This window comes from Staurois parvus, unplaced genomic scaffold (assembly GCF_062004578.1).
Source record: "Staurois parvus isolate SC_StPar_1 unplaced genomic scaffold, SC_StPar_1.0 ptg000839l, whole genome shotgun sequence".
Classification (NCBI taxonomy): domain Eukaryota; kingdom Metazoa; phylum Chordata; class Amphibia; order Anura; family Ranidae; genus Staurois; species Staurois parvus.
This window is the reverse complement of record NW_028318635.1, coordinates 4,488,408-4,513,392: the sequence shown is the minus strand read 5'-3', so window position 1 is coordinate 4,513,392 and position 24,985 is coordinate 4,488,408. Positions and strand designations below refer to the sequence as shown.

The following is a 24,985-nucleotide window of genomic DNA, read 5'->3' as shown; positions in this document are numbered from 1 at the left end:
TATATACATATACACACACACACCTATGATCACCCAAGCTTGTCAGCTATATGTGGCATATGCAGTTATACAACTGCTGACAGAATGACCTCATGCCAATCAAAAATGTTACCGGTAATTTGACAACAGTACAAACCACAAAAAAATTATTTTGAAGCACAAGTAATGATTCCATACATATCAGACCCATCAACATTACGCCTCATAAAACTGGCCATACACTAGCAACTAGCATAATTTGTATTAAGAACGTTCATTCAATTTTTTAATCCTTATTGGAGTTAAATTGACATTTGTTTTCAACCGCAGTGATGAGAAGATGTGAAGGAGCAGGATGGAGAACGTTTCTCCAATTAAAAAATTAACGTACAGCATGTTTTTTTGTTTAGGAAAGTCCATTTGTTCCAAAATTCAATGTTAAAAGAAAAGGTTTTGAAGCACACTTGTGTGATATTTATCAAGTAGCTGAATGTACTGAGAATTGGTGTATAAATGATTGCTCATAAATCAAATAGTGTACGACCAGTTGCTCTCAGTGAAAGATTGAGATATTGTTTATACAAGACTTAAAGCACCAAGCCATTTTAGCCATAAATGTAACCGAAAATGTAGTGGGTTGTTTGTTGTAAGGACAATTCAAAATAAAAGAAATGGCCATTCTGACACAGCATCATGCAGTGTTTAGCTCTACTGTATACAAACACCGCCTATTCAGATTATAGAAAAATGGAGTGTCAGCCTCTACAGACCAGTCATTCAGGATTTCACCACTGCATATACAAAATAGGCATCATAAAAGTGCGGTTTAGAACTTTTTCCACCAACACAGAAAAATGCATCTGAGCTTTTGGAGGATTTCTCGCAAAAAAAATGTTCCTGGTTCTGTCACTCAAACATAGGCATGAAATAAAAGTTTTGTAAAGGAAAATGTAATTAGTCTATATGAAGTTGGATATATTTAATGACCTGGGTGTGGGAGCCATGTCCAAATCGGTTTGGGGTTTAAAGAGGAACTAAAGGCTTAATAACTTACCTATCCAAGGTTTCTGTGATAGTGTTGGTATCTAATTGCTGGTCTTATTCCCTCTCTATTGTTTCCTCTGAAATTGTCTGCACTGGTGTGAACTATGCCAGTGAACCCATATAATCAAATGTCAGTGTATTTTTGATACAGGAGGAAGAAAAAAAAAAAAAAAAAAAAAAAACACACTGGACTGCATCTCGTGTTAACCAGCCCTTAAAGTGATTGTAAAGGCTCAGTTTTGCAATGTGCACAAGAGCCTCAGCTGTCCTGGGTCTCGCTCTCCTTATTGGCTAAGACAGCAGCGGGAGCCATTGGCTTAGGTAAATCACAGCCAGTGAGCCGATGAGAGAGAGAGCTCATAAACACGCAGAGCAGCGGCTTGGGAGCAAGCCTGCTCGGGTGCCCCCATAGCAAGCTGCTTGCAATAGGGGCACTTGGCAGGAGGGAGGGGCCAGAAGCGCTGGTGGAGGACCCAAGAAGAGGAGGATAAGAACTGCTCTGTGCAAAACCATTACACAGAGCAGGCAAGTATACAGTGTTTGTTATTTAAAAAAAAATAAAAAAACTATGCTTTTACAATCAATTTAATCTATTTGGGGCTAATGCACTTATGGGGATTGTCCATACCAGGCTGCATTCTAAAGTGTGTTAGGATTGGAGTCCATTGTGTAGCAGCAGGGAGGGGTGGTGCCTTGTGTTTTTATAACAGAAGGCACTGATTTTTTTTTTTTTTTTTTTTTTTACACTTTATTGAAATATTTCAAAATGGCATTTCTTTCATTTCTATGCAACACAAATATACTATGGTGCACAGCTGATGTGCAGTGTGTTGTGTAAAGCTGGCCATACACAGATTTCTGTTCAAGAATTTTCAGTTCAAGAAATTCACTGGATATTCTAATTGCCGCCATTACTAGTATAAAAAAAAAAAAAAAAATTCCAGTACATATGCCACCATTTGTGAACGCTATAACTTTCACGTAAACCAATTGATTTAGACGTATTGGAATTTTTGTTTTAGCAAAGACATGTAGCAGAACATATTTTGGCCTAAATATATGATTACATTTGTCTTAAATTTTTTTACTGTACATATTTAATAGCAAAAAGTAAAAATTATTTTTCTCAAAATTGTCTTTTTTTTTATAGTGCAAAAAAAAAAAAAAAAAAGTACAGGCGATCAAAAACCACCGAAAGAAAGCTCAATTTGTGGGACAAAGGACGTAAATTTCATTTGGGTCCAGCATTGCACGACCATGCAATTGTCAGTTAAGTAATGCAGCACCGTAATGCAAAAAATGGCCTGGTCAGGAAGGGAGGTAAATCTAGAGGGCATGGTTAAAATCAACAATTTTCAAACGCCATTCATCGAATGTGAAAAGAAACTTCATATATTTCTTACAGATGTTCTCGTCCGAAAATCTACATGCGTATGACAAGCCTAAAAGTGTAGCATGTCTGCATTTGTACACAATGCACTGACCCCCAAGGGGGTACATAGATATTTGGATTGAACGCGCCCTGGCACTGACCAGCTGAGCTGCATCAATCAGCAGAAGTGTTCTGAGTAAGGCCCCTTTCACATGACGAGCCTGATTAGGTCCAGTTTTTGAGGTAGACCTGATTGGATGGACCATTCACCTCCATGGGCAGGTGGTCTTGTGTCTCTTCACATCTACCTACCTCCAGGTCCACAAAAATAAACACATGGACAGGGATCCATCCCCCTCCCTTTAGGCAAATCAAATCGGAGGGTAGTCTTGTGTAAACGGACAGCAGTGTGCATTTACACCTAGCCACCCATGAACAAGTGGGCTCTGTCCATGACCACTCTTCACAAACTGAGCAGACATGAAGGTGTCATCTGCTCCCTCTGCTTGACAGATCCCCTGCTGATCAAAACAGAGTCTGCCCCATGTGAAGGAGGTCTAAGGCTTGCCATACATTATACAAATTTTCTTGTTCAATTTCCTTTCGATTTACCTTCAACTATGTAATTCAAGGGCCTCCCTGCTTGCCTTCAATTTGAAGTGTTTTGGTTTGACCTCATATTATATGGTTTTGGTAAATCTAAAGGAAAGTGTACATGAAAATTGTATAATGTATGGCCAGGTATAAAAATTCTATAGAATCTCCAGAAAATAAATAAAAAAGTTACAAGAACTAATCTTTGGTGACTACGCCTATTCCAAGATGTCCTGAGTCGTTTGCAGTGAACATTAAGCAGGCAGGAGAGAGACGTGCCCTTCCCCCAGACAAATGACAGGCTCTGTCTCTTTAAAGCTCCTCGCACATGTGAGTGTAGAGTGAGGCCCCGGTGTGAGGGGTCAGTGCGCAGGCGCAGATCGGCGGCCGGGGCTGTGTGTGTCACTGGCAGTAGTCAGAGCCCCGGGCCACAGCAGCCGAGGGCTGACACACAAAGAGGAGGAGGGGGGGGCGCTATGAATACAACACACCAGCCCCGTACAGGAACACACCGACGTTCAGCGTCACACGGCACAAAGTTTGTCCCCGGGGTGCGCTGCCCGTGTCCTGACAGGCTGTGTGGGGAGAACACAAAGAGGCGCCCGTAGACGAGAGAACATTACAAAGGGGATTCCCCGAGTCTAGTATAACGCATGACGACGGCGTATTTTCCGCGTCAGGAATCTCTCCTCCTCTCCCGGTGACCCTGTGACCACCTACACCTCCCCCCGGAGCCTGTCAGCCCTTCCTGCCGCTCTCTCACGCACCCCGGCTGCTTCGAATAACAGCCCCCCTCCCTCCTCCTCTCTATACAACACAACCGCCCGCCCCGTTCTCCCCTCACACACCGGAGCGGTCCTCTTTATGAGCAGCGCGGCTCTGCTCCCCTCCCTCTTCCCTTGTTACCCCGGGGAGGAAGGAGGGGGCACGTTACCTGCTAGCTGCCTCCGCAGCAGGAGCGCCGACTGCGGCTCCGTCATGCTGTGTACCGATGTGATCAGTGCTGGCTAACAACACCAACGGTCGACCCAGAAGAGGAGGGAGCAGGCAGCTGGTCCGAGCCGTCACCTCTTTCCCCCTCCCCGGCTCCTCACTCACTCTCTCTCTGTCCCTCTCACTCTGCGCTCGGAGCCCCGGCGCGCATGCGCGGATCTAGCCCTTCCCCCACACCGTGACCTATACACCGGGCGATGGGGGGAAGGAGATCACGTGGCGCCATCTTGGGGAGGTCGGATTACGGTAGACATTTTAGGAAGGTCAGGAGGAACGAGGAGCACTACCTGTGCCTGGGTTGTGCAGTGTTGGTGTGGGATTGCTCCTCTGTACTTACAAGGAGACATGGCAGGAGGCTTTGCCTGTGATTGGAGTGATCAATACAAACGTTATCAGGAGGATTGTGCCAGCAATTCAAACATCTTGTGAATTTCCACAGCTAGGCTATGTACGGGGTGTTCCTAGGCTAATTACCACAAACCACTTCCGAAAGTGATGTTATATGGCTTCCAACAGATGTCACACCATATATGTGCTCCTCCTTCTATGCTTTGGTTGCTAAGTTGTGTAGTACAGCAACCAATAATGTGGCTTGGCTGCCAGTGTCCTAGCAACCAATGATGCTAAATGTTATTGGTTGCTAGGATGCAGGCAGCTGGCCTGTACAGGGGCATTTGTTCTGGTGCAGTGGCAACACTCCAGAAGCCACACCCAATTTTTGTGCCCCCCACACTTCAGTTGCTTAGATGTTGACACAGCAACCAGTGCCATGTGGTCCAGCCACTAGTGTTATAGCAATCAATGTGTCACGTACCTTGGTTGAAGGCCGAGTTTATGAGAGGGCTTCCCTTGCAGCTCTAGTCCAAGCACCCCTGAATGTGGTGAAAGAGGTACAAGGCTCAAAGAAGCACAGGTGCCAATAGCTTGATAGCAGGTGATTGCCACGGTCAGGAATGTAGTTAAGGTTAGCCCTGGTCATACACAGTGAGACAGCAACGTAGTCTCGAGATCAGGCAGAGAATAGTCAGAGGAAAGCCAAAATGAGCACCGGGAGTTCAAGCAGAGAGTAGGCTGAGGCAAGCCGAGGTCAGCACCTGGAGATCAGGCAAGAGAATAGTCAGAGGCAAGCTAAGGTCAGCACCAGGAGATCAGGCAAGAGAATAGAGGCAAGCCGAGGTCAGCACCAGGAGATCAGGCAGAGAATAGTCAGAGGCAAGCCGAGGTCAGCACCAGGAGATCAGGCAGAGAATAGTCAGAGGCAAGCCGAGGTCAGCACCAGGAGATCAGGCAGAGAATAGTCAGAGGCAAGCCAAAATGAGCCCTGGGAGTTCAAGCAGAGAGTAGGCTGAGCCAAGCCGAGGTCAGCACCAGGAGATCAGGCAAGAGAATAGTCAGAGGCAAGCCGAGGTCAGCACCAGTGGATCAGGCAGAGAATAGTCAGAGGAAAGCCAAAATGAGCACCGGGAGTTCAAGCAGAGAGTAGTCAGAGGCAAGCCGAGGTCAGCACCTAGAGATCAGGCAAGAGAATAGTCAGAGGCAAGCCAAGGTCAGCACCAGGAGATCAGGCAAGAGAATAGAGGCAAGCCGAGGTCAGCACCAGGAGATCAGGCAGAGAATAGTCAGAGGCAAGCCGAGGTCAGCACCAGGAGATCAGGCAGAGAATAGTCAGAGGCAAGCCGTGGTCAGCACCAGGAGATCAGGCAGAGAATAGTCAGAGGCAAGCCAAAATGAGCACCGGGAGTTCAAGCAGAGAGTAGGCTGAGCCAAGCCGAGGTCAGCACCAGGAGATCAGGCAAGAGAATAGTCAGAGGCAAGTCGAGGTCAGCACCAGTGGATCAGGCAGAGAATAGTCAGAGGCAAGCCGAGGTCAGCACCAGTGGATCAGGCAGAGAATAGTCAGAGGCAAGCCGAGGTCAGCACCAGTAGATCAGGCAAGAGACTAGTCAGAGGCAAGCCGAGGTCAGCACCAGGAGATCAGGCAGAGAATAGTCAGAGGCAAGCCGAGGTCAGCGCCAGGAGATCAAGAAGAGAGTAGTCAGAGGCAAGCCGAGGTCAGGACCAGGAGATCAGGCAGAGAATAGTCAGAGGCAAGCCGAGGTCAGGACCAGGAGATCAGGAAGAGCCTAGCCGAGGTCAGAATCCGGAATCCACAGAACAAGGTCAGGAGCAAGCCGGGTCAGCAACGGAAGATCAGTCAGTACAAACAGGAACACGGATCACAGGAAGCTGAAGAACATCCAGTGATTAGTACACAGCAGAGTCTCCTTTAAATAGGCAGCCTGGCACCAATTTGAGAAGACGTGCACGCTTATGTGTGATGGTACATAGAAATGCGCCTATGTGTTAGTGCACGCTGGGTATTAGCCTGGGCTTGTCTTTGTGTTGATACACATGCACAAGCATTAGCTGCATGGGAATTAGCATTAGGTGAAGAATTTGCTTGAGCTGCAAATGAATTAGCATTAACTGTTGAAGAATTAGCATTAGCTGCTCTAGTTTCCTGACACAATGACTCTATGCATCATTGGTTGCTAGAACACAGGCAGCTGGGTTGCATAGCTCCAATGATTGTTATGGTGCAGGTGGCAACTATCCACCTGCCGCACCCAATTTTTGTGCCCCCAACTTCAGTTGCTAGGATGCTGATACAGCAACCAATGCCGTGTGGCCTAGCCGCCAGTGTTCTAGCAATCAACGACTCTATGCATCATTGGGTACTAGGACACCAGCAGCTGGGCTGCATAGCCCCATTGGTTGTTATGGTGCAGTGGCAACACTCCAGATGCCACACCTAATTTTTGTGCCCACCACTTCAGTTGCTTGGATGCTGACACAGTAACCAATGCCGTGTGGCCCAAACACCAGTGTTATAGCGATCAATGATTCTATACACCATTGGTTGCCAGGAAACAGGCAGCTGAGCTGTATAGCGCCTTTGGTTGTTACAGTGTAGGTGGAAACACTCCAGATGCCATAGCCAATTTTTGTGCTTTCCCATTTCAGTTGCTAGGATGCGGACACTGCAAACAATGTTGTGTGGCGCAACCACCAGTGTTATATCAATCAATTACTCTATGCATCATTGGATTCTAGCACAAAGGCAGCTGGGCTGTATAGTTTTTATGGTGCAGGCAGCTATCTACCAGCTCAATAATGCTGCCCTGTGTATACTGATCTGCAGTAAGGACAGAGTGTCCAATTCAGACCCTCCAGCCATTGGATTCTAGCACAAAGGCAGCTGGGCTGTATAGTTTTTATGGTGCAGGCAGCTATCTACCAGCTCAATAATGCTGCCCTGTGTATACTGATCTGCAGTAAGGACAGAGTGTCCAATTCAGACCCTCCAGCCTTAGTGCTGCCCCCACGAAGTGCAAACTGAGGGGATGCCCCACTTGCCTCATTCGGTACCATTCCCTTCACCACGCTCTTTTAACATTGTGTCCCTTACTCCTGTATTATTTCTTTCAAAATAGTAAATGGCGAGCACTAAATAAACCAAAAGCAGCTGGCACAAGAGACAGTGACAATCTCAAAATAACGTGTATAAAGTGCAGCGCTAAAACAAAAATTAGAATTGAATCCAACACATTAAAACCACAGCACAAAAAAATGTATATGCAAATTAGTGCAAAAAATGTGTATATAACAACACATAAACAAGTGAATATAGCGAACAAATATAGTCCATTCATTGAAAATCTGTGTATCGGTGGTGCTATGAGACACAGGAAAAAGTGTCCAATTCCACTCAGTGTCTGGGGATCCAGTGAATAATCCGCCACCACTATGCACTCACCAGAATGCTACTGGTACTAGCAATAATATACTGCACTAATAAACATTAGTGCAGTATGTTATTATAAAGCACTAGTATAATGACGGGTGCCATTTTATTGAGGTCCAAATGTAAAATATTAGACAATACAACATTAGCAATAATATATCAAACCATCAATCAGTGTTTGAAAAATGTTTGAGACGTCCACGTAAGGCATAAAAAATTAAAATAAAAAACAAAAAGCAGGCCATTTAAATAGATATATAATGCATTCTTTCCGTTAACAAAGAGATAAACATATAAATCACATATCAACTATTATCTATGAAGCAGTTAATATCAATGTCTACATTCAAGCCTCGGGGTGTCAGTGTACACATTTCATAAATCCACTTGGTTTCAAGTTGGGACACCGCTCTACGTTTATTACACCCCCGCCAGTGGGGGTGTATGATGTTGATACCTGTAAATCTAATGCCCTGTGGATTTCTCCGATGACAATCTCTGAAGTGTTTTGATAGACAGTGCTCCTTATATCCTTTCTTGATATTATAGATATGCTCTCTCATCCTATCTCACATGCATCTAGTAGATCTCCCTATATATTGTTTGTTACAAGAACATTCTAATAAATATAGGACATGGCGACTATTACAAGAGATAAAGAAATTATTAGTCTAACTTCTCTTAGTAACACTAGAGGTAAAGGAGATGACTTTGGTACATCTGTTTCCCCCTAATTGGCAAATCATGCAATGATTGCATGGAAATAAACCTTTTACTCCTGAGAAAAATCTTCTTAGGGGGATTGACCGCATTAGGCGCAATTCTATCCCTCAAAGTGGGAGCTCTACGAAAAATAACTTTAGGTTTCTCTGGTAAAAAATACCTAAGAACAGTATAATTTTTTAGAATGCTCCAATGCTTAGTGATAATATGTCTAATCTGAGAATGAACTGAAAAGTTAGTGATAAAAGGACATATCATTCGAGAGTCTGTATTAACCTTCTGAGTAGTGAGAAGAGTCTCTCTTTCTAACTCAGCCACCTGTTCAATGGTATCATCCAAAGTGATGGCTGAATATCCCTTTTTAAGGAATCTATTTTTTAAGACCTTGGATTGTGAATAAAATTCACTTATATTTTGGCAATTACTCCTAATTCTAATAAATAGACCCCTAGGGATATTTCTCAGCCAGAGAAGATGATGGCAACTATTCATAGAGTTAAAACCATTCCTATCTGTAGGTTTAAAGTAGGATTTGGGTTAAATTGATGTTTAAATAGTTATTATTCAGGGTACCAATAAAATTGTTCAATGATTCCTCATCCCCTTGCCATAAAAATATGACATCATCGATGTATCGATGATAAAATGTTAATTCAGACCAGTCTCTAGAATAAATTAGGTCCTCCTTCCATCTAGCCAGAAAAAGAATGGCAAAGCTGGGAGAAAATTTAGCTCCCATTGCAACCCCTCAAATTTGTAAATAAAACCTTTTATTAAACCAAAAATAATTGTGAGACATAGTAAAATCAATGAGTTTTAGTATAAATGACTTCTGCGTATCATTAATGTTATCTGCTTCAGTGAGATAATATTCTGCTGCCTCCATCCCGTCACTATGTCTGCTGTTACTGTATAAAGAGGCAACATCAGCCGTTACTAAAAACAGGAGTGATAGTGATATTCTTGATATCTTGTAAGACTTGTTTAGTGTCTTTCAAAAAAGCTGGGGTTTCTGTAACTAAAGGTTGTAAAAAGACATCAATATATTCACCAGCTTTAGAAAGTAAAGGACCAATCCTACTAATGATAGGGAGTCCAGGGGGATGGACCGGATCTTTATGGATTTTTGGTAGACAACACAGAATAGGTCATCTAGGAGCTGAGGGGCATAAAAAGTCCCTTTCTCTTTTGGTAATGACATCATCATTGTTACCAACTCTACTGAGCCTCTTAAAGTCTTATATATTAATGTAGGATCTTTTGATAGAATTTGGTACGTACTATTATCATCAAGAATTTTATAGCCTCATCTATATAATCAATTTTGTCCAAGATCACAAGACCTCCCCTTTATCAGCTGGTCGAATAACCAGGTCCTTTTTGTCCAAAAGACTGGAAATGCCCATTGAGATATTTCATAGTTTGGGGAGCATATTTAAGACCCTTATTAGGCAAGTTTACTTCTTCAAATGTTAAGGCAGTTTTACTCAAATTGAATATGCCATCATTGGTTATGTTTGTCTCCTTTTGGGGTCTGTTAATCCTCTTTCCCCCTCTTGAGCCTCTTCTAAATATATATTTCTTTCCCGGGTATGGCCTGTTCCTAAAATATTGGTCTGAGAATACTGGTAAAGATTCACATTCTGTTGTGATGGCATACTTGCATGCTGACTCCAATTAGGTGGGGGTCCTCTAGATTGTGAATGATAATTATTAGCATGTGGTGGAGCTCTACCATTATGGTTATAGTGATGCTAAGCATCTCTGCGGCCTTCATTTCCACTTCTATATGGAACCTGATGGTAATTGGGTCTATGTCCAATTTGTGAGTTCCTCCTAGGGCCTGAATAGGAGGCCTCATGATTGTACCCACAAGAGGAGCCTCCTCCACCTAACATCCCATTCCCATATCGATCTCTATAATATGAGGACCCATAGGGGGTCTTACCCATCTGTGCTCTGCCTCTAGTATCCCTCTTAGGGGTAGGATGTTGATAATTCACCCATGATGATTACCTTTCATAGGATATGGAAGAGATCTCATGTCCCTTATTCCTATTTCTTGATCCTGTATTTCTTTGAGGGCTTGGAACCTATTAGTAGTAGGCACTGTGTACTCATCCTTATCTAAGGAGGTAGTACTATCTAATCTACCTCTTCTGGGATCAAACTCCTGAGGGTGATATCCCTTTGAGTCATAGCTGGAGAGTCTTCGAGACCTGAATCCAGGCTTAAATGAAGGCTCTCCAACGTGCTCCTTAAATCAAACGCCCTGATTACTCAATTCAACTGTATCAGGTTTATCAATTAATAATTGCCATTTAAATATTTTTTCCTCCTTATAATCCTTTAAATCTCGTATTTTTTGTTTTTCTTACATCTCTGTTTAATTTCAGTGTTACCCATAATCTGTTTCAATTTATCAGATTCTGCCTTATATTTATCATTATTTATATAGGGCAAACGTTTTTCACTGGTTTTGTTAATTTCAGCATCTATACGCATTAATTTCTTTTTCTTACGTAAAATCAAAAATTTCAACAAATTAAGAGCCGCATTGTTAGAAAATTGGTACCATTCAGTATCATTATTACTATCATCTCTTTCAGGGGGCACCTCCCAGCGTAATGAGCTTGGGACCATGTCCTCTTTAATATACCTCTCCAGAAAAGAGATATCTCATAAGGTTCTGATCTCAGAGCTAGTTAAATTTTGGAGGTGGACAGACCTACCATGCAAATTGTCAACTTCCTCATCCTGTGAAAACATGTCGTCTGCAATTGCAGGATGCTTTGATCGCATTTCAAATACATCCATAATGATATATTGCAGCAGCTCAACCAACTGTCACACAGGTAAATAATATCAAAATAGTAAATGGTGAGTGCTATTTTTTATCTTTATTTTAGTATTTTGCCTTACATGGACATCTCCAACAGTTTCCAAACACTGATTGATGGTCTGATATATTATTGCTAATGTTGTATTGTCTAACATTTTACATTTGGGCCTCAATAAAATGGTGCCTGTCATTATACTTGTGCTTTATAATAATAAACCACACTAATGTTTTATTGTATTTTGATTTGATATTTCATCGGTTCAAAGTTATTTTGTCATTTGCGGTCTTTAACAATGGATTTAAATATTTTACTGACCCCCAAATGTATTAATATTCTATTGCCATCAAGTTAAGTGTGCCTTCTATGTCCATTAATATGGACTATGAGAAAATGACACGCGGCAATTAGATGCGCGCCTCGCAGGCTACTTAAATTGTGTCTTCTACTGATGTCGGCAATGGGCATACCCCTGAGGACGTGCATGTGCATGAAACGCATTGGCTGGAGCCTACATGCAGAGGTCACGCTGCCGGGTCTGGAATAACGGCCATCTTCATATGTGACAGACTTCATGTTTATATTGATACTTCCACATGGAATGCTTTTATTGAACTTTTAATAAATACTACACTATGAATCGCTTTCTGGGCTCCATGTGGTGAGATTTTTCCTAGGAGGTCATTTGTCCTATGGATTCTGGAGAGTGAATTTATTGATCTTCGATCATTGCTACATTACCAGTAGCATTCTGCTGAGTGCATAGTGGTGGCAGAGTATTCACTGGATCCCCAGACACTGTGTGGAATTGGACACTTTTTGCTGTGTCTCATAGCACCACCAATACACAGATTTTCACTGAATGGACTATATTTGTTCACTATATTCACTTGTTTATGTGTTGTTATATGCACATTGCTTGCACTAATTTGCATATACTTTTTTTGTGTTGTGGTTTTAATGTGTTGGATTAATTTCTAATTTTCTTTTTAATGCTGCACTTTATACACATATGTATTATTTCTTTGTTTAAGAAAAGTAAAGTTTGCTAAACTTGTTTTAAAAAAAAAAGGTATACTAAATACAAATTTGGTACAGTATACAGAAAGATACAGTGCAAAACAATATAGACATACAAATGAGACAAAAACGACTACACAAAGAGTTAGTGTATAATCACAGAACAAGCAGATTAAACTGTTGTACAATTACCATTTGTACCAAGGGGGGTTGTAGGGGAAAAAGTAAGGGAGCAATAGGGGAAAAAGGTAAAAAGCGAACAGAAGGAGGCCAGGAAGGAAGGGACAGACAGGAAGAAAGACAGTGGAGGTGGGACAGGGAGCGTAGGCAATATATGATATCCAAATTGAGATTTTACCTCATCACTATAGGACGATTGACGACTCTATTATGGTGATAGAAAATGATTGGTAATGATGCTAAATTGTTCAGCCTTGCACTTCTACCCACACTGCCCAGAGTTTTCAAACTTTTTGGGGCAATTTTGTCCCAAATATTGTATGTAAGTTTGTAGAGTGCTAAAGCCACATTAAGAATAGATCTCAATAGTTAAAGGATAAGTTCTCTATTGGGAACATGTTGCATGTGCTACCCATTTTTAGGGTGGAACGTGCAATATGTTCCCATAGCTGCCACCCCCCCCCCCCCCTCCCTCTGACAGATGGTACGGGGAGTAGTCTCCCTGTACTATCTGTCAAGTTCGAAAACAGCGTGGCCGTGCGAGGCTCTGCCCAGGGGCAGACTGACCATTTGGAAACTCGGGCACTGCCTGAGGGCCCGGGGTCAGTAGGGGGCTCCATGAGATGCCCCTGGTACCTTTTTCATAGGTTTTTTGAGTTTGGGCAAGGACACAGGGGCCCCATGATCTCCTATTGCCCGGGGGCCCCATGAGTTATCAGTCCGCCCTTGGCTCCGCCCACACATCCACATCATTTATTCATGGACTTCCGTGAATGAATGCACTGCATGTTCCGACAGCCTTATCGGCTGTCGGCTTGTAGTTTTCTATGAACTACCACAGCACTGAGGAGCACCGTGGTAGTTCATTAAAGCTTCCTGTCAGAATATCTGCTTGCTCGTACATCCTGTACAAGACCTGCATGGCATCAGCGGTCTACTGATTGCTGGTGCAATGCTTTGTAGTCTCCTATAGACAGAAATTATAAATGCACATTTTTTTTACCTGCAAAAAAAATGTGCATTTATTATTTTTGTCTAAAAGGTTAACCTGTCCTTTAATATCCATCATCACCTCATGCTAGAATATCTCTATACATGGGGGCAAGTCTAGACTACATGTATGAATGCAAATTTCTGAGTGACACCTAGGGTATTTCTTATCAACATTGCGGTATATAATAGAGCTTCTAAGGGTATAATATATCCAGTATAGAAATTTAAGATGGATAAATCTCTCAATGGCAGATATCATAAGGGGGGGGGAGATATTGTTGTAGTCTCTCATTCAAGTCGTTATCTGTCAAGTCTGGTATATTTTGTTGCCAGCTTATAAAAAGCAGAGATACCTTAGGTGCAGCAATACTAGACAGTCTATGATAAAGAAAAGAGGATTTACAATTGCATTTCTTCAATAAACAGAATTTATTAAGAAGAAGGTACAGGCATTTTTGTTTTCAGTGAGAAAGGTATGGCTGGGAACTGTAGCTGGCCTTCATAGCAAGATGGCATTACACTCAGAAGAAGAAAATACAAAATGACATCACACTCAGAATTTTGGATTAGACTCACCTGTATCAGGCACTCCTCAACTTATCTTGATTTCAATTGCTGAAAGTGGACCTTGTACTACAAGCAATGTCCATTTATGTGCTTTGCCACCACTATCTACTTGCCAAAAAAACTGCAAAAAAAAAAAAGAAGGAAATCATAAATATATTTACCTTTTCCCCAGCTTCTGTAATGTGAGTGATGGTGACAGCATACTCCTTCCATCAAGACCTGGGATGAATGTGGAGTAGTCCAAACCTTGCAAGATGACATCACAGTACAGTGGAGGAGTGTCTTCTTGCAAAATATGGGTCACTCAGCATCCCCTAGGATTTCACTAGAAGGTGAAGGGAAAGGGAAGTACACTATATTGCCAAAAGTGTTTGGACACCCCTCCAAATCATTGGATTCAGGTGTTCCAATCACCTTCATGGCCACAGGTGTATAAAATCAAGCACCTAGGCATGCAGACTGTTTCTAAAAACATTTGTGAAAGAATGGGTCACTCTCAGGAGCTCAGTGACTTCAAATGTGGTACCGTGATAGGTTGCCACCTGTGCAATAAGTCCATCTGTGAAATTTCCTTGCTACTAAATATTGCACGGTCAACTATTGGTGGTATTATAACAAAGTAGAAGCAACTGTGAACAACAGCAACTCAGCCATGAGGTGGTAGGCCACGTAAAATGACAGAGCGGGGTCAGCACACGCTGAAGCACACAGTGCGCAGAAGTCGCCAACTGTCTGCAGAGTCAATAGCTAAAGACCTCCAAACTTTATGTGGCCTTCAGATTAGCACAACAGTGCATAGAGAGCTTCATGGAATGGGTTTCCATGGCTGAGCAGCTGCATTCAAGACTTACATTACCAAGTGCAATGCAAAGCTTCGGAAGCAGTGGGGTGAAGCACGTTGCCACTGGACTCTAGAGCAGTGGAGACGTGTTCTCTGGAGTGACAAATCACACTTCTCTGTCTGGCAATCTGATGGGCATGTCGGGGTTTGGCGGTTGCCAGGCGAACGGTACTTGCCTGACTGCATTGTGCCAAATGTAAAGTTTGGTGGAGGGGGGATTATGGTGTGGGTTTGTTTTTCAGGGGTTGGGCTTGGCCCCTTAGTTCCAGTGAAAGGAACTCTTAAGGTGTCAGCATCCCAAGACATTTTGGACAATTTCATGCTCCCAACTTTGTGGGAACAGTTTGGGAATGGCCCTTTCCTGTTCCTATATGACTGTGCATCAGTGCGCAAAGCAAGGCCCATAAAGACATGGATGAGCGAGTTTGGGGTAGAGGAACTTGACTGGCCTGCACAGAGTCCTGACCTAGACCCGATAAAACACCTTTTGGGATAAATTAGAGTGGAGACTGCGAGCCAGGCTCTCTCGTCTGACATCAGTGCCTGACCTCACAAATGCACTTCTGGAAGAATGGTCAAACATTCCCATAGACACACTCCTAAACCTTGTGGACAGCCTTTCCAGAAGAGTTGAAGCTGTTATAGCTGCAAAAGGTGGACCAACTCAATATTGAACCCTACGGACTAAGACTGGGATGTCATTAAGGTCCATGTGTGTGTGTGTATAGGCAGGCATCCCAATACTTTTGGCAATATAGTGTATATTGCAAGCTGATTTCCAGCTTTGCTGTCACTTTAAATTGTTCATTAGGGCCAAACTGGCCCAAATAACCTGTTTCCTACACTAACAGAGATGTATCCTCTGGGCACCCTGTATAAAAACTGTATGTAGACTCACCTACTTCTCATTCCACACCTGAAACAAAAACTAAGTCTGGCTGAGCAGCTCTCAGCCATTCATAAGCAGCTTTGTATTCTCTGAATGAATACAAAACCTCCTATGAGTAAATGAGAAAGAGAGGCGGGAAGATTACATTATGATCTTTGCCATTCAGCGGAAGCTCTGTATTCATTTAGAGAATACAAAACTGTCTATGAATGGCTGAGCACTGCTCAGCTCCATTCAGTTGTGTTCTGGATGTGGAACTGGATGTTCATATCCCACAGCCACAAAACACTGTATATTGTATGTTGGCTAAGGCTACTTACAGTTTTTATACAGTGTACCCAGTAGGCATACCTGTTAGTGTAGCAAATAGTTTGGAGCAGCTTGGTCCAAGCAAACTATTTGAAATGACATTAAAGTGTTACTAAACCCTCAACAGTAAAATCAGTCTGTATATGTAGAAAAGCATGCTTGTTATACTCACTGTGGAATCTAAGGGGTTAATCCTCTGCATTGTGTAAAAAGGTTATTTGATCCTGTCTTCTCTGATCCTCCCCTTCTTCTATTGTCCCCAATTTATCTGCTAATAGTACAGAGCTGTAGTAGTCACTCTGCACATGCTCAGTTTTTTTTTTTTCTTTGGGAGGGTGTATATGATCAGCAATGGGCCAATCAGCACTGTCCAGACAACGGGTCAGGGGTCCTGCAGCTTCATAGGACAGTCAGAGGAGAATGAAAACTCTTCCTACAAGCTTTAACCAGTGCTTGGCCAGACACTGATAGAAGTCACAAGACTGCTATATACTGCTGATGATAAAAGGTATTTAGCACTTTATATTTACTACAGTAATTGCATTTTCATTTTCTGTGTACTGTGGGAGACCAGATGTAGTGAATGCAGGGTTCTTGGTTTAGTAACACTTTAAAGTTGGAGATGAGCTTTAAAATATATGTGAGTGCAAAATAATAAAAATAACTATTAAAAAAAACCATATTCCATACATCCCAAACACATTTCTCCATGTTTTATTCCTAAGACACTATAAATATTAGAATATATGATATTTAACTATAGGTACAATATGACCTTTGACTATGCCTAAGAAGGATCCACTCACTCTACTATACTTATGTTTGTGCTATTTTCTGTCTTGTGGACCTGACTGTGTGTCATGCCCTTATGTCTTGATTGCTCAGTAAGACAACTTCCCAGTCTCGCTATCCTGGAGTGACATGTTCCCTCACTCCACAAAAACAAGTTTAAAATGTCTATGATCTTCTAACTTGCTGAGGGCTATGTCACACTAGCAACCTTGTAGCATGAATCTGTGGCAGATACAAATCTGTCTGGTTATATTCTCTGGCAAATTGTTGCTGAATACAGAGTTGATGTTGTAGCTGGTTACAAAGCTTATATTTGCATCTACATAGTGGTTTTACCATGGTCATCAGCAGCTGCAGCTGCATTGGAGTAACTACTGAATTTTTGCTACCCCAAATGCTACAAAAAGTCTAGTGCTCAGTGACTGAGCTACAGATCACTTGGAATTTCAGTGGCACAGACCCTTCACAGGCTACAATCTAATTTTTTTTTGGAATTTCAGTGGCACAGACCCTTCACAGGCTACAATCTAATTTTTTCTAGCAACAAAAATGCTAAGGTGAGTGATTCCCCGATCCACACCAAGCAGCATGGATGGAGGAATCTCCACCAGGGGTGGACTGACCAAAAAGAACACAAAAGCTTGTCTCATGTTTGTAAAAAAATATTCTAATTATTCCCATGACTTTTGGGCAAATATTCTGTAGACTGATGAGACAAACCTCGAACTTCTTGGAAGGTGTGTATCCCATTAGATCTGGCATACAACTAACACAGCATTTCATAAAAAGAGCATCATCACAACAGTCAAACATGGTGGTGGTAGCTTCAGGCCCTGGATGACTTGCTATATTTGATGGAACCATGAATTCTGTGACCTACCAGAAATTACTGAAGGAGATTGTCCAGCCATCAGCAGGGGTGGACTGACCATTTGGAAACTCGGGCACTGCCCGAGAGCCCGGGGTCAGTAGGGGGCCCCATGAAATGCCCCTGGTACCTTTTTCATAGGCTTTTTTGAGTTTGGGCAAGGACACAGGGGCCCCATGATCTCTTATTGCCCGGGGGCCCCATGAGTTGTCAGTCCACCCCTGATCTCCACTGCCAGCTATTGTACTGGAAACTCAACCTGTGACTGTTATCTGATGGATGCAAGATATTCCATCTGGCTCAGTCAATTGCTACCAGGGGCGGACTGACCATTTGGAAACTTGGGCACTTCCCGAGGGCCCGGGGTCAGTAGGGGGCCCCATGAGATGCCCCTGGTACCTTTTTCATAGGCTTTTTTGAGTTTGGGCAAGGACACAGGGGCCGCATGATCCCCTATTGCCTGGGGGCCCCATGAGTTGTCAGTCTGCCCCTGATTGCTACAATTAAGTTCTGGTTGGGTGAAACACATTAGAGGGGTGGATTTAAAGTGAAAGGATGTAGTGTATGCTGTCCATCGTTAAACTTGTTGGATTGTTCTGATATCATTGGTGTGCAGCCCATTGTTTGGAACTGAGTGCCTCAGTCACTGTTTGAATCAGCTTTCGGTGCTTTTAGGGCCATCCTTGGCTTATATATTGGTCGATTTAACAGGAATTGGTTAAAATTCGAATTATCTTATGCACGCCTGTCTGCCATTTTCCCCATAGCTCTCCCACCTCCTTTTCTAAACCAAGAAACAACCCTTCTGGGAGAATGGCTCAGTTACTATTGACTAGTGCTGATTATCAAAGTAATCCTCCCCTGGTATGCCAACTGCAGAGGCAACATGGCTTTATAATTTAATACATTCATCTAAATTGTCACTCTGTGAACTTGCTAAGGCACATAAGGCTATATGGGAACATAAACTACTTGCCATTCAGCTGAGGCACAACAGCCAAACAGTGCAGCTAAGCGGGCAGAGGGGAATATTTTAAAGTGACATCTCCTCCTCTAGCACGCATATGAGCCCCACAATGTCCTTTAGAGGGACATGAGAGTAGTTTTGTACCATATGATCCATGTGTGACATGAAAATATAGTTTATGATCACAGCCAGCACACAGTAAAAAAAAAAGTGTAACCACGTATATGTCAGCCCCATCCTGTCACCTGCCTTACCCTACACATCTGTACATTACCCCCTTCATTTTCATCCTTCCATTGTATATAACCTGTACACAGGGGTGGACTGACAACTCATGGGGCCCCCGGGCAATAGGGGATCATGGGCCTGCTGTGTCCTCGCCCACACTCAAGCCACACCCAAAAAAGCCTATGAAAGGTACCAGGGACATCTCATGGGGCCCCCTACTGACCCCAGGCCCTCGGGCAGTGCCCGAGTCCCCCAATAATCAGTCCGCCCCTGCCTGTACATTAACCCTTTCACCTCCTGATCCCTCTATATATGACCTGTAAATGTAATGTATCTAATGCTCCATGTTTTAACCCCCTCCTGTTTTTTCAAGAGACTTACTTTCAGAATCACTGGATGAAAACAAAGATAAAAAGCTTAAAAAAAAAATGCAGCCACCACATCTAAGGCTCCGTTCACACCAATGCGTTTTTTAGTGCTTTTTGTAGAAACGCACTACAGTCCATTTAACATGGTTTCCTATGGAAAATTTTCACATCTATGCTTTTTTTGAGCTGCTGCCTTTTTGGAAAAGGTCAGGGACTTTTTTAAAAGCAAAAAGCTGTGTTTTTTCTACAATAGAGTTCAATGGAAAATCTTCTAAAATGCATGGTACTGCGTTTTTGGCATGTTTTGAACTTTTATTTTGCCCAGCAAAAAAAAAATTTCCATAAAAGAAAAAAAAGGAGCTTAACAAAATGCAAAATCGCAGCAAAAATAAGTTTTGAAAAATGCAAAACGAACTGCAAATAGCACTGCAAAATGTAAGAAAAGCAAACTGCATAGGTGTGAATGGAGCCTAAGAACTGCTAAGATGCGATATATTACATTTTTGGTTTTGGGTGTGTTACTGCTTTATTAGAGTCGAGCAGGCAGGAGACAGGATACAGAAAATAGGGCACATGGGAAACAAACACCAAGGCACTGACTGCAGGTCTGGCCATTCCTTAATTACACCTCCTGCAATCAGCCTCAGGTGATGGCTGATTGCAGGAGTGAGCTTCTGGTTGCTGAGAGCACCCGCTGGCCAGCCCTGGTACTGCAGCCCACAAGGCATGTGAGTCCCACCACCATTGGCGAGTCCATTCCTGACACCTGACCTTCATTCTGCCAAACACCAGTTGTTACTGCTCATCCCTGCCATTACAGAAACGAGTTCTCAAACCCTTGACCCCCGTTCTGTGCCCTGGTAACCCCCCTGTGCTCTGCCCTGGTGAGCCTTCTGTGCTATGACCTGGTGACCCCCTGAGCCGTGCACTGGTGACTACCCTGTGCTGTACTCTGTGACCCCTCTGTGCTGTGCTCTGATGATCTCTCTATACTGTGCCCTGGTGAGCCCCCTGTGCTCTGACCTGATAAACCCTTTGTGTCCTGGTGCCCCCTAAGTGCTGTGCCCTGGTGACCCCCTGTGCTCTGACCTGGTGACCTCTTTGTGTTCTAACTTGGTCACCCCTTTTGTTCTGACTTGGTAACCTCCCTGTCCTCCACCCTGGTGGTTCCCCTGTGCTGTGCTCTGATGAGCCCTCTGTTCTGTGCCCTGGTGACTTCCCCCTATGCTCTGACCTGTTGACCTCTCTGTACGGTGCCCTGGTCACCCACCTGTACTGTACCCTGGTGACCCCTCTGTGATCTGACCTGGTAACTCCTCTGTGCCCTTGTGACCCTCTTGTGCTCTGACCTGGTGACCTTTTGTGCTCTAACGTGTTCACCATCTGTGTTCTGACCTGGTGACCTCCCTGTGATGTGCCCTGATGGTTCCCCTGTGCTCTGCCCTGGTGACCCTTCTGTGCTGTGACCTGCTGACTCATTTGTGCTGTGCATTGGTGGCCCTTCTGTGCTCTGCCCTGGTGATTCCTCTGTGCTCAGACCTGGTGAGCCCCCTGTGCTCTGACCTGGTGACCCCCCACCCGTGTTCTGATCTGGTGACCTCCCTATTGCACTGGTAACCCCTCTATGCTGTTCCCTTGTGATCTTCCTGTGCTCTGACTTGGTGTCCCCTCTGTGCTTTGCCCTGGTGAGATGTCTGTGCTGTGCCCCCATAACCCCTCTATGTGCTGTGACCTGGTGACCTAACTATGCGCTTACCTCCTAACCCTCCTGTACTCTGACATGATGACCCCCGTGTTCTGCCCTGATGGCACCTCTGTCCGGTTTCAGTAGAAGATGAAATTTGTGTGTACTTTTCTCAAGTGCAAGCCAGAATTTAACCACTTGCCCTCCTGAGGATTTACCCCCCTTCATGACTCGGCCATTTTTTGTGTTACGGCGCTGCATTACTTTAACTGGCAAATGCGCAGTCATGCAACGCTGCACCCAAATTCCCACGAATTGAGCTTTCTTTTGGTGGAATTTGATCGCCTGTGCAATTTTTTTTTGCGCTATAATTTTGGGAATAAAACAATATTTTGGACATTTTGCTATTAAACATGTCCAGTAAAATAAATTTAAAAATCAAAGTTCATCATAAATTTAGGGCAAAATGTAAACGTCTTTGAAAGTGAAAGTTATAGCGTTTACAAATGGCAAATGGCAATATAGATGATGGGATTTTTTTTTCTACTAGTAATGGTGGCAATCAGCGACTATTAGCGGGACTGCGGCAGACATTCTGACACTGGGGGGAACTGACTTGACACCAATACAGTGATCAGTGTTAAAAAAAAAAAAAAAAGCACTGACACTGTACTAATGGAAATGGGCAGGAAGGGGTTAATGTGAGGGTTTATCAAAGGGTTAACTATGTGCTGGGAGTGTTTTACTAGAGGGCAGGGGGTGTGTTCTTCACTGTAAGCCAACTGATTGGGATGGCTGTACTGTACACAGCCATCCCGAGCAGTGTGCTCAAGCTGACAGGGAGGAACATTGTTTGTAAACAAAACAATCTTTCTCCCTGTCGGAGATGCTCAGGTAACACCGGGCGCCGGCGGGTAATTACCATCCGGGACCCGGTGATTGACATCTGCGGCCACGAATGGCGGCGCGGGTAGGGCTCGCGTGTGCCCCTTACCCGGAAATGCTAAATCACCTATATATACGTGATTTTGCACACAGGTGCCGCCCTGTAGCAGTATATCTGCTATAGGGTGGTCCTTAACCCCTTCCCGCCGGTGCCTCCCGGCCCTTTAAGAGTTTCAGATGCCGGGAGGCGGGGCGAGTGGGTGTGGTTTAGGAATCATGTGACCGCCGTGACGCGTCATCACGGCGGTCACATGATTGGGAAAGGTCCCGATCGAAAGCGCGGACCGGGACCATTCCGTGAGTACCACACGTGTGCTGGAAGCGCGCAGGGCGCGTGTTCTCAGCACATTTGTTTTTTGCTACATGAACGCAAATGTGCGGCCGCTTGGCATCTAGGCCCAGACGCCGGGAGGCTGCACATTTGTGTTCGGCCGGCGCAAAGGGGTTAAGTGGTTAAAGTGTAAGTTTACCTTTTCAGAAAAAATGAAAAGGTGAACTAATACCATACTCCCTCCCCAATAACCCAGTCCCTGCTTTACTCACCACCGTGGGTGATGAGCTATCAGTGCCCATGCAGTCGGTGTAGCGGTTGGGGGATTTGAAATCCTTGCTCTTCTCCCTCCTCTTTCTGCAGTGCTTCCAAGATGGAGCAGAGCGGTGCTCTGTGCCATTGCTGACCAATCAGAATCACTCTGAACCATCCCAGAAGACCTGCAGAAAGAAGTGAGAACAGCAGGGATTTGAAGTCCCTGGACCTCTGCACTGGCTGAGTGGGCAGTGACCACTCATCACACATGGAGTTATGGTGTTAGTTCACCTTCATTTTTTTCTTAATTTTTGAACTAACCCTATAAAACATCTTTGGTTGTCTGTGTACATCACCTTCTTCTTCCTCCATAGGTAAAAACATGAAGACTTGAAAGACCCAAAAATTTAGAGTAGAGTTCCAGCTTAAGCCTAACTAGCCTTAAAAAATGTCACCGTAATAGACTTATAGGAATGCAAAATCCATTAGACGCAAACAATAGCCCATATACACAGGCTCTAAGAAAGCTATGGTAAAAATGGAGCGAACCAAAAACCACTTGCAGTGCTTGTTTGAATTTTTCACTTTTCTATTGGACAAAAAGCTCATGCATCAATGCAGTAACCTAAAAATGCAGAATGGAAGTGAAAAATTAGTTAAGGTGTGCTGACAGCATACAGACCTAACAATGGTAAGGTATGACACAAGATACCAGCACCCACAGTTCTTTGAACTTCTGAAATATGTCATAGCCTGTCCCAATGTTTACAGACTTTCTTTCATACAATTTTCTTTGGGCTGGCTGCACCTGTGTAGTTGATCCTCATACACAGTACTTCCATGGGGCCATTTGGGGGATGTACAGTATCTTAAAAGAGAAGTGCAGCATATGAAAAAAAAATAAACATCTGTACTCTCCTAGATGGCTGCAGCACCGATCCAATGCTGCAGCTATCCCCTGCTGGCTCTAAGACCAATAACTCAGCGATTACAGGACCACTGATCACTTGTCTCTTGGTCTTCAGTGAGCAGAGAGCAGCGACTATTAGTCACCAGTTCTCTGCTCTGCCCCTCCAGAGCTCACTGGAGTGCCAGGCTGTGGAGGGGGCAGGAGGGGCTGGCTCAGGCTCCCAGCGGCACACGGAGAGGCTGAGCCAGCTGCTGATTAGGCATATGGGTGAATCCTGACTTTTTTGTCGGAATTCCTGCAGAGCCCGGATTGGCTCTGTGACCTCAGCAGACAGCAGGCTGATCCTGGGTCACAGGAATAGAGAATTAAATGCACTTCTGTGACCCACAGGAGAAGTATGGCCAAAAGTGCTTTGGCCATCCTTTTCCTCTAATTAATATATATAAATGAGATCATTTATTGATGTTGATATTTTGAGCTACCATTAATGAGCTTTGGTCGGTGAGTTTAATATTTGCCCTGTGTATATGTGAGTGTCCTACCCATTAAGAAGTGAGACACTCAAGTTCTAGCCTTAAAATGTTAACTAGAAACGCAAGGCAAACGGTGAACTATAGATTTGAAATACATATTTAAAAACACAAGTTTCATATTTTAACAGTAATTTGGAATTTTTGGCATTCTTGTCTTGTGATACTCACACATCTGCTTGTCAGAAACATCTCTTGTCTGGTTCATCATTGCTACTTCCTAGATCAGCTTTAAGGGCCTGTTTACATCAGATGGCTTTAGAAATACATATGCAGTAAAAGGTGCTTGTTAACATAATAAGCGGCAATGCACTATACGCGCGTTGCGGTGCCATTCATTCAATTTACAGTCCTGTGTGAAATCTTGCCCCTGATACCATCAGTCAGTACATTCTGGGCCAAAGCAGATTGGCAAACAAGCTTCCACAGAACACACTATCAATAACAATTACAAGTTAGCTAAACCACGCAATATGATGTATAGAGTTTATAATCTATTTAGATTTGTGCTTTTTTTAGAGCAATTAAAAAACAGTTTATTCATTTTATACTTAATCTTAGTAGGGAATTACAAAAAGTTTCAAAAACAGAAGTTAAAAAGAAAGGCTTGGATCACCCTATTGCAGGTGGTTGCAGGCATTGCACCGCAGCTACCTACAGTCAAAACATGCTGCTCTTTAAAAATGCGTGGGGCTGCCATTCATTGTTAATGACCGCCTCCCGCATCTAAAAACACAGCCCGTTTGCGAGTGTGCTAACTGCAGGGAAATTTCCTGGCAGCTGTGATTCAAAAATGGTACAGGAACCTTTTTTCTGCATGAAATGCAGACACAGCAGCCAATTCAAATGCCCAGAGCTGCAATAGTGTAAACCAGGCCTAAGACATACATCCACAAACAGTACTGAAAATTAAAAAAAAAAAACTTACAGGAAAAATATTTCTCCTGCTCCCGGGCTTGGGTTAAACATGGGGTTCATACCCCCTCAACATAGATGGAACCCCTCAAATATATGACCAAGATTTGATTGTGAATCTCCA

The 24,985-nt window shown here is 43.6% G+C and overlaps 1 protein-coding gene across 1 annotated transcript in view; it reads right to left on the bottom strand.

The window, feature by feature from the left end:
• The window catches only part of UBE2G1 (ubiquitin conjugating enzyme E2 G1), a 68,408-nt gene extending 64,282 nt beyond the window's left edge, over positions 1-4,126 (bottom strand). The window contains exon 1 of the mRNA XM_089655405.1: positions 3,924-4,126. Coding sequence (XP_089511531.1) covers positions 3,924-3,969 — 46 coding nt within the window. The 5' untranslated portion in view covers positions 3,970-4,126. The remainder of the gene's footprint in view (positions 1-3,923) is intronic.
• Positions 4,127-24,985: the final 20,859 nt, after the last annotated feature.